This window comes from Notothenia rossii (genome assembly GCF_949606895.1).
Source record: "Notothenia rossii genome assembly, chromosome: 4".
NCBI lineage: Eukaryota > Metazoa > Chordata > Actinopteri > Perciformes > Nototheniidae > Notothenia > Notothenia rossii.
Window position 1 is genome coordinate 91335908 of NC_136902.1, and position 10000 is coordinate 91345907.

Below are 10000 nucleotides of genomic sequence, written 5' to 3' on the forward strand. Positions count from 1 at the left end.
AATCCAGATGTCCCTGCTGAGCTCTCTGCAGGTGATGTGAAGCACCTTGACTCTTATCATGTTCCCGTGGTATCTCCTGAAAACACTCCAACACCCGGACCCTGACCCCAGATTATTATCTGTATATGTGTGTTACATAAGGAAAGTGACTTCTTTATGATAATATTGATGGTGCTGTTTAGAACATGCTGCAAACCTTCAGGGTCGGATTAATTAAAGCCAATGAGGAAGTTAATAATGTCATAAACGCACGCTGCCATTTAAAGGTTACAGCAACATTTTAGATCCAATATTTAGATTTGTGTTGTGGGGAGCTAAGAGGAGGGTTCAAAGGACACAAGTACAGTGACCGACGATTTTAACGTGAAAGATAAAGCCAATGGAGAAGAGCTTTTAACCTGCCCTTTCTCTAATGTCCAGCAGGGGGCGACTCCACTAGTTGCAGAAATACATAAATCAGATTGTATAGAAGTCTAGGAGAAAATGACCCTATTTCTCACTTGACTTATATCCTCAGTAATCATTTTCCCGATGAGTTTATGATCTCAATCTCTAGTTTCAAGTCTTTTTCAATAGAGAGGCGAAGTCCCTCCCCTTCCGGTGGGACTCATGGGACCTTATTTCGGAAAAAGTTTGTATTGAAGTCAATCCCGTTTGAATTGTGCCATGAATTACACATATGATGTTCGTCAATCTTAAACAATAATTTCCGTGTCAAAAAAGTCACAGTTTGTCGTAAAACTGTTGAAATATGAGACTATGAAAAATACGCAACTAGAAAGACTACAAATCCCAGAGTCCCTGTCCCGCATGCTGGCTCTTAGGAACCGACTAACTCCCCTTGTGTGTGTGTACAGCTCTCAACATGCCCACACTTGGAGTGATTTTCACCTCTTTTAATACTTTCCGCCTCATTCTGAAAGAAAGAAGTGAAATGTGCCAACGTGACGGCCGTCTGGGTGTGTGGTGCGAGATGGGAGATGTAGTTCATTGAGCGGTTTCACACAAAACAAAGTGTTACTTCAGTTTTACAACACATTTTAATTTTTTTTACTTGTAAAATTCTCTTTTAAATTGACAAACATCATATGTGTAATTCGTGGCACAATTCAAACGGGATCGAGAGATAATCTTTCTCTCCATTGAATTCAATACATACTTTTTCAGAAATGAGGTCCCATGGAGCTCAACTGGAAGGGGAGGGGCTTCGCCTCTCTATACAGCATTTTTGTTATTTGTGTAAATGATGTTCCTATAACTATGTAAACAAAAGCCCTGTAATCTTTTACAAGGGGCAACTTGCGATGGACCGATCATTCCTTAAGTATGGTCCAGTTTGTGTACCTAAGTTTCAGTTTCCACTTCATGAAAGTTAACTGTAACATCACGGTATGTTTTTACAGCACTCGGTTTGGCTAGAGCAAGACTAGCTTGTGTCCCAAAAAAAACAACATCACAGAAACGTAAAGATGGTAACATTTCAGAATTGGGGTTTCAAAATGGTTGTCAATTAATCCAATTGGCGATATCTTGCTCTTCCTTATTTGAAATGTATGATTTAGAGGAGTTATAAGTACAACAAAACATACCAAAGCTTTCTTCCATGACCCACGTACTGCCCTACTGTTTCTTCTTCATACAGCAGGATGCATGCTCTGTGTTAAATTGATCATGATACAATTTGATTTTGTAGGAAAGTCCGTGGGCATCGTGACGACCACGCGGGTGCAGCACGCCACGCCGGCCACCAGCTACGCCCACAGCGCCAGCAGGAAGTGGTACAGCGACGCCGACATGCCCGAAGCCGCCAAGAAGGACGGCTGCACAGACATCGCCTCCCAGATGCTCAAAAACACAGATATAGACGTAAGGATATCATAATCACTGCTTAGATGACTTCAAATGTGTGCATTTGTGCCAAAACAAGATCATTTAATAGTTGTTTACTTTAATCTTGTATTTTTTTCTGTTATTTTACAAATATTTTTCTTCAATTTTCACTTAAATGTCTTGTTTTTTTAGAATATTTTATGTAAATATTCTATTTTTTTCCTTACATTTTTGCAATTTTTCCAATATATTTTTTTCCTTGTTTTCTTATATTTTCATTATATTTTTAATAATTTTTAATATTTATTTTAATGATCCTACACATTGATATTTGTATGTTTTTTGTGTGCAATGTTAGCAACATTTCCGCTACATTTTACTAATACAATTGTATATTATAATATATCTGATGTGTGTGTGTGTGTGTGTGTGTGTGTGTGTGTGTGTGTGTGTGTGTGTGTGTGTGTGTGTGTGTGTGTGTGTGTGTGTGTGTGTGTGTGTGTGTGTGTGTGTGTGTGTGTGTGTGTGTGTGTCCAGGTGATAATTGGAGGTGGTAGAAAGTACATGACCCCGAGGGGCACCAAGGACCCAGAATACCCCGCAGATTTCTCCTCAAGGGGCAAACGGAAAGACGGACGTAACCTCATCGATGAGTGGCAGAAAATGAAAATCGGAAAGGTAATATTTATATTTCAAACACAGAAACTTCGTAACTGCCTTAACTTAAGCAACAGGTGAGAATAAAACTCTTTGAGGACAGCTTAAAGTCAAGCAGTCCTATTGTGAACCTGGAAATGTTGAGAACCCCAAAGTTTTATGTTAGAAATCAATTGACAGAAAATATTTGTCGACTAGGACAATTGTGGTGTGGTTTTGGAGGGTTGTTGAGGATGTTGAATCTATTTCTGATATTTTCAGGATCTGAAAGTGGCCATATTTGTACTCTGTTGGCTGATTTTGGGGTCGTTTTGAATGTTTTAGGGGACTCAAACTGCCATTTATGATAATGGAAATGTCAGAAGTGGATTCAACATCCTCCAAAACCACTCCAAAATTGTACAAATCGGCCAAACCATAATCTAGCTATAGTCTCCATATGCTAATTAATGCAATTTATGACAATTGTGCTAATTGCCCAACATAGGCAGGTTAGCATCTGGCAATTTCGATGTTCTGGGGACCCGTACTGTACATTTCTATCATAAAACGTTTCCCGGTTCAAACTGCTGGCATCTAGATTACTATAACACTTACAAACAAAAAGCTCCGGTGACTCAAAACAAACACAAACAGGTTCTCCGTCCTCCTCCCACTCTCAGGTCGCTCGCTACGTGTGGAATCAAACAGATTTCAGTGCTGTTGACCCTGAAACCACTGACTACCTCATGGGTGAGTTTGTTGTTGTTTGTTGTTTGTTGTTGACCCTTTCCTTTTGCCCTCTTATGCTCTTCTCTGCAAGGGAGAGCCCATAGTGGCCTTGGTTTGCTCAGTTGTTATTCTATTATTGATGTCAAGGCTGGATGTTGTTCAATGCGTCGTTGTTGCACATCCAAAATAAACGATGATGGCAATAAAAAACTGTAACTCCCTAATGTGCGATTAACTGGCAGTGACTCACCTGAATCATATGTTCAAGGTGCTTAGTGACCAACAAGCAACAGGTTCAAAGACTCAAAGGCTTTATTTCTCCTATAAAGGCTATCAAATGTTCTAGCCAATGGGAGTCCCAGGCTCCTACAACACGGCAACATACATCATACTTTAAGCATAAAACGAATAAAAATAAAGCAATTTTCAAACAAATGTCACGTAAATTGCAGGAATAAGTATAAAAACTGAATGTGTAATTAATTATTTTACAGTAGAATACATATTTTATGATGTAACAATATATAAAGGCATATATTTATATTGCAGCATTCAGTTTGAAATGTCTATTTATAGATGCATAATGTACAATACAAAAGACATACAATACAGCCGAGTAAGACACAATAACAAAAACCTAAAGAATAAATAATCAAACAAATAAACAAACCAAAAATATATATTTATATATTGTTGGGGAATAATTCCCATAGATGTTTACCTTTCCTTCTCGGGGCTTGTTGACTCCAAGGTGTGAAATCTCCGAGGCCATAAGCATCAACTGCAAGTAATTCAGTGTCCCCAGCGGTTTGGACTATCTAGTGAAGAATGTGGATCACCCTCCTCCTCCAAACTAGTTAAGACATCATGCGAGAGGAAGGTTTATTCAGGATTGATGTGGCATCTGAACCGTGTGGTCAAACCGTGGCCCGTGACATGTCTCGTGAATTCTCCGGCCGAAGCTCCAAATAAACCGTCAGTGTTTGCCATCAGAGCTCCAGCTCTCCATCGTGTCTCTTTGAGTCCTGACTCTCCATTGCTACAGAACTTTCCCCCACAATATATATATATATATAAACATTCATTTACATCAGCAAAAAATCTCCAAATTAAAATATAAAAAGATATTATTATTATTAATATATAAATAAAGGCCGTCTTGCAGAATTCTATTGATGATTCTGCCTCATTTTCTATGCATTTTACATTTTGCTAGTGAACCACGCTAACATTTTTTATCAAAGATATATAAATAAAGTTGAGTTGAATACTCCCTCTGCCACTCTTTGCCTACACCTCCTCCAGTGCAGCTTTTAACGGTTCTATATGCAGGTCTCTGTGGAGTGGAGGAACGTTAGAGATTTAGTCATCGAGCTGTTGTGCTCTCTCTCTCTCTCTCTCTCTCTCTCTCTCTCTCTCTCTCTCTCTCTCTCTCTCTGTGTGTGTATCACTTCATGTGTTCTAGAAACAGCTGTAGTGTTATGAGTAGGAGGGAAATGGGACTTTCCTTTTTGCTACTCCTCCACTGTGGGCTGAAAAGCTCTATTTTTACACCAAAATGACTCTTTCTGACCTTTTCTCCCCCAGCTCTGTTTGAACCCGGTGATTTGCGCTTCGAGGTAGAACGGGATCCCAAAATGGACCCGTCCATCGTGGAGACCACAGAGAAGGCCATCCGCATCCTCCAGAAAAACCCCAAAGGCTTCTTCCTTTTAGTGGAGGGTGAGTGTTAGAAAGATATCACTCGTCACCGGCTTGGTCTTCAATATCAGGATCCATGCATTTATTATCCTTGCAAGAAGGGAAGTAGTCATCACACACAGGGCTGCGTGGGACAAGTAGTTCCCCGAGTAGAGTCCTTGATATGTGTTACAGTCAAGATGAAAGAATACTGGTTCAAAGCAGTATTCTGACATTAGTTCAGATTAGCTAAGGCCTGCGTAACCAATACACATGACAGTCATATGCCTATCTCTATAGATCTGTGTCATCATGCCAATCTTAGGAACACCCTAACTTCAACACAGTGTCTCATCCATGTAGTCATACATCCGGCTAGGTACACAGCTACGTATGGGCCTCTTTCATCGTGTGCTGCTCTGATAAAGAAAGAACATTCAGTATGTTCCCAACAGTGAGGAAAACACTCTACACACACTCGCTGTCACATTATCCGTTAACGGTTGGATAATGAAATCCCCAGAGAGACGACGAATCGGTCCAGTTGGATCAATGCAGTCACTGATTCAGAATCAGGATGCTTTATTTATCCCGGGGAAAATTAGGGTTACTGACAGTTGCTCGTTTGCAGAATACTAAAACAAACTATACAGAAAAATGCGTGAAATGTGCAAAAAAGAAGATCAAATACAGGATAATATAGAATATAAATATGTATATACACAAGACTTTAAATCAGAAGTGAGCAATACAAATATAAAATGTAATAATTCAAAAATATTTATATCACAAAACAAGTTAAAGTAAAAATGTGCAATACAAATAAATAGAATGATAATATCTATATAATCATAAGAAGTTAAAGCATAACTATGCAATAAGAGGTCAAATAAAAAAATATTAAAATATTTATATTAACAGGAGAAGTCAAAGTAAAAATGTGCAATAAAAATATCAAATCAAATTGAAAAAATATATGAATATTAACATTAGACGTTAATTAAAAATGTGCACATTGTACTACAATTTATAACAACAATAAGTATGAAATGTGTTTATTACAATAAATAAAGTGGTATATTACTGTAGGTATGTTAGTATCAATAAATAAATAAATGATGATTATTACCAGGGGTTTTCTATAAAAATATAGTATGAGTAATGTGACGTTTACAAGATGGCGCTAACTCTAATCGTAAAGTGATATGAGTAGATATTAGATCTACAGTGTTATAATCACAAGGAGACCCTAATTGGCAATTAAAACACACAACTGGTCATTGTTTGTAGTTTGCTTAATATATTTACATGTATATGATAGAGTTGGCCTATTGAGTTTATTCAACACCCACAATGCACCACTTTGGAGAAGGATGTGTACCTGCAGCCGAGGTGGTGACTTGACATTGATTCTGCACACAGCTCAATGAATTTGCCGCAGTGTGTGTGTGTGTGTGTGTGTGTGTGTGTGTGTGTGTGTGTGTGTGTGTGTGTGTGTGTGTGTGTGTGTGTGTGTGTGTGTGTGTGTGTGTGTGTGTGTGTGTGTGTGTGTGTGTGTGTGTGTGTGTGTGTGTGTGTGTGTGTGTGTGTGTGTGTGTGTGAGTGTGCTAAAGTGAGGTGTGTGATGTGTTTCTGCCTCACCTCACTGCGGCCTCCTCATCCATCTCTCCTTTAATCTGAGGCAGTCGCCCGGGGACTGAGTGTCTTCACAATGACTCTCTAAAATACATGTATAAATAGAAGCAGGCATATGGTGCTCCCGATATCTGACAGCTCACAACTTATTAACCAGCGTCAACTTCACCATCCAGGAGAGAAGGGAAGTGCAGGAGATTTATCCTCCATATGTATATAGGTCCCCTTTTCCTATAGTGGAGCAGGAATGAGTCCTAAAGCCCAGAAGTGAGGCAGGATTTAAGCACTTCCTGTTCCTTCGACTTGAATGGTGTTATGGAATAATTCTCCTAGATATCCACCTTTTGTCCTTTGACGTTAATGACCAACCCTGACGTCTGTTATCTCCCTTAAGGAAAGGGCTGCTTCATCCATATGTTGTTGTTACCAGTTTATGACCAGGCAACCCTCGGTAACAAATGGTTTATTGTTGTGGGTACGCTGGAACACTTCCTTCTTGGGATTTGTGGACTCCACGGTGTGAAATCTTCAAGGCCATAAGCGTCGGACGCCACTGATTCAGAGTTCCCAGCTGTTTAGTCTATCCCCCCAAATATGTTGATTACTCTCTCTGAACTAGTTAAAAGGTCTATCGAGAGAGAGGCTCTTCAGAATTGACGTGGCAACTCTACCGTGAAGTCAGAACCTCTGACTCCAGATTTGTTTTGTGAATTCTCCGGCCGAAGCTCCTAAATAAACCATCAGTGTTTGACATCAAAGCTCCAGCTCTGCCCGTGTCTCCTTCCTGAGTCGGTGACTCCTCCTGAATTGCTACACAGAAGTTTCCCCCACAAATGGTATTTGAAATGTGTTCTTTGGTTAGAAATAAGGTCTGTGGTTAACACAAGCACAATAGATTTGTTCTACAACAAGAAATATGCCAGTAAATACCCCACTGATGAATTTAAAAACGGCAAGTTTCTTAATTAATAAGACTGCTTAACTTCATCACGCTGAACATTAGCCGTCTTCTGCTTAGCGGTGGTGAGGTGAAGTCATGTGACCGTGCTGTAGTTCCTTTATAGCCCAACATTAGCCACCTTTAGCTTAGCGGTGGTGAGGTGAAGTCATGTGACCGTGCTGTAGTTCCTTTATAGCCCAACATTAGCCACCTTTAGCTTAGCGGTGCTGAGGTGAAGTCATGTGACCGTGCTGTAGTTCCTTTATAGCCCAACATTAGCCACCTTTAGCTTAGCGGTGCTGAGGTGAAGTCATGTGACCGTGCTGTAGTTCCTTTATAGCCCAACATTAGCCTCCTTTAGCTTATTGGTGGTGAAGTGAAGTCATGTGACCGTGATGTAGTTCCTTTATAGCCCAACATTAGCCACCTTTAGCTTAGCGGTGGTGAAGTGAAGTCATGTGACCGTGATGTAGTTCCTTTATAGCCCAACATTAGCCACCTTTAGCTTAGCGGTGGTGAAGTGAAGTCATGTGACCGTGATGTAGTTCCTTTATAGCCCAACATTAGCCTCCTTTAGCTTAGCGGCTGTTATATATCTGCTACTGTTTACATCCTTACACAAAGTCAATTGCTTTAATGTGTACCTGATTCTGACTAATTTAATCAGATACATTAATAACAACTACACCAGCTGTACCAGAAGCTATTACCCACAATCCTCTCTATGTTCAGGGGGGCGTATCGACCAGGCTCATCACGCCGGACGGGCCTCCATGGCGCTCCATGAGGCGGTAGCTCTCGATTACGCCATCGCAAAGGGCCTTGAACTCACCAACGAGGAAGAGACTCTCACTGTGGTGATGGCCGACCACTCACACCCTTTCACCTTCAACGGATACCCATTCAGAGGGCAGAGCATTCTGGGTAATTATGACACGACTTCCTGAAACCTGCAGTAGTGGAGTTTAACCAAGTAGGCTACTTTGTACTGTACCAAAGTATTCATTTTAAATATTACATGTTATTTAATTATATAGCGCTTTCCTGGTGCTCAATGGCATTACAAGCAAGTAAAGAAGAAAAATAACAACCAAAGTAAAAAGTGCTAAGCTAGGTAGAATAGGGGCAAGGGGTGAGTGGATTAGGAGACTCTTTAAAGTAGAAACACTACATACTGATATACACCTGAACATCAGCAGGAGAGGACTCTTTAAAGTAGAGACAATACATACTGATATACACCTGAAGATCAGCAGGAGAGGACTCTTTAAAGTAGAGACAATACATACTGATATACACCTGAACATCAGCAGGACAGGACTCTTTAAAGTAGAGACAATACATACTGATATACACCTGAAGATCAGCAGGAGAGGACTCTTTAAAGTAGAGACAATACATACTGATATACACCTGAAGATCAGCAGGAGAGGACTCTTTAAAGTAGAGACACTGCATATACTGATATACACCTGAACATCAGCAGGAGAGGACTCTTTAAAGTAGAGACACTACATACTGATATACACCTGAACATCAGCAGGAGAGGACTCTTTAAAGTAGAGAAACTACATACTGATATACACCTGAACATCAGCAGGAGAGGACTCTTTAAAGTAGAGACACTACATACTGATATACACCTGAACATCAGCAGGAGAGGACTCTTTAAAGTAGAGACACTACATACTGATATACACCTGAACATCAATAGGAGAGGACTCTTTAAAGTAGAGACACTACATACTGATATACACCTGAACATCAGCAGGAGAGGACTCTTTAAAGTAGAGACACTACATACTGATACACACCTGAACATCAGCAGGAGAGGACTCTTTAAAGTAGAGACACTACATACTGATATACACCTGAACATCAGCAGGAGAGGACTCTTTAAAGTAGAGACACTACATACTGATATACACCTGAACATCAGCAGGAGAGGACTCTTTAAAGTAGAGACACTACATACTGATACACACCTGAACATCAGCAGGAGAGGACTCTTTAAAGTAGAGACACTACATACTGATATACACCTGAACATCAGCAGGAGAGGACTCTTTAAAGTAGAGACACTACATACTGATATACACCTGAACATCAGCAGGAGAGGACTCTTTAAAGTAGAGACACTACATACTGATATACACCTGAACATCAGCAGGAGAGGACTCTTTAAAGTAGAGACACTACATACTGATATACACCTGAACATCAGCAGGAGAGGACTCTTTAAAGTAGAGACACTACATACTGATATACACCTGAACATCAGCAGGAGAGGACTCTTTAAAGTAGAGACACTACATACACCTGAACATCAGCAGGAGAGGACTCTTTAAAGTAGAGACACTACATACTGATATACACCTGGAAATGAGCATAAAATAACCACTTTAAGCTACCCAGCAGTATATACATTATTCCAAATGAATCCACCTTTACCTGCTGCAACATTAAAGCAATGAACACATTAGTGTGTAACAATAAGTGCCGTAAAACATAGTTATCATTTAGAATATATTGATGTGAGTTTTTCTG

The 10000-nt window shown here is 40.0% G+C and overlaps 1 protein-coding gene across 1 annotated transcript in view; it reads left to right on the forward strand.

Moving 5' to 3' along the window:
- The window catches only part of alp3 (alkaline phosphatase 3), a 36918-nt gene that overhangs the window by 17920 nt on the left and 8998 nt on the right, over positions 1–10000 (forward strand). Inside the window, 5 exon segments of the mRNA XM_079676625.1 lie at positions 1694–1866; positions 2368–2508; positions 3150–3219; positions 4786–4920; positions 8186–8377. Coding sequence (XP_079532751.1) covers positions 1694–1866; positions 2368–2508; positions 3150–3219; positions 4786–4920; positions 8186–8377 — 711 coding nt within the window.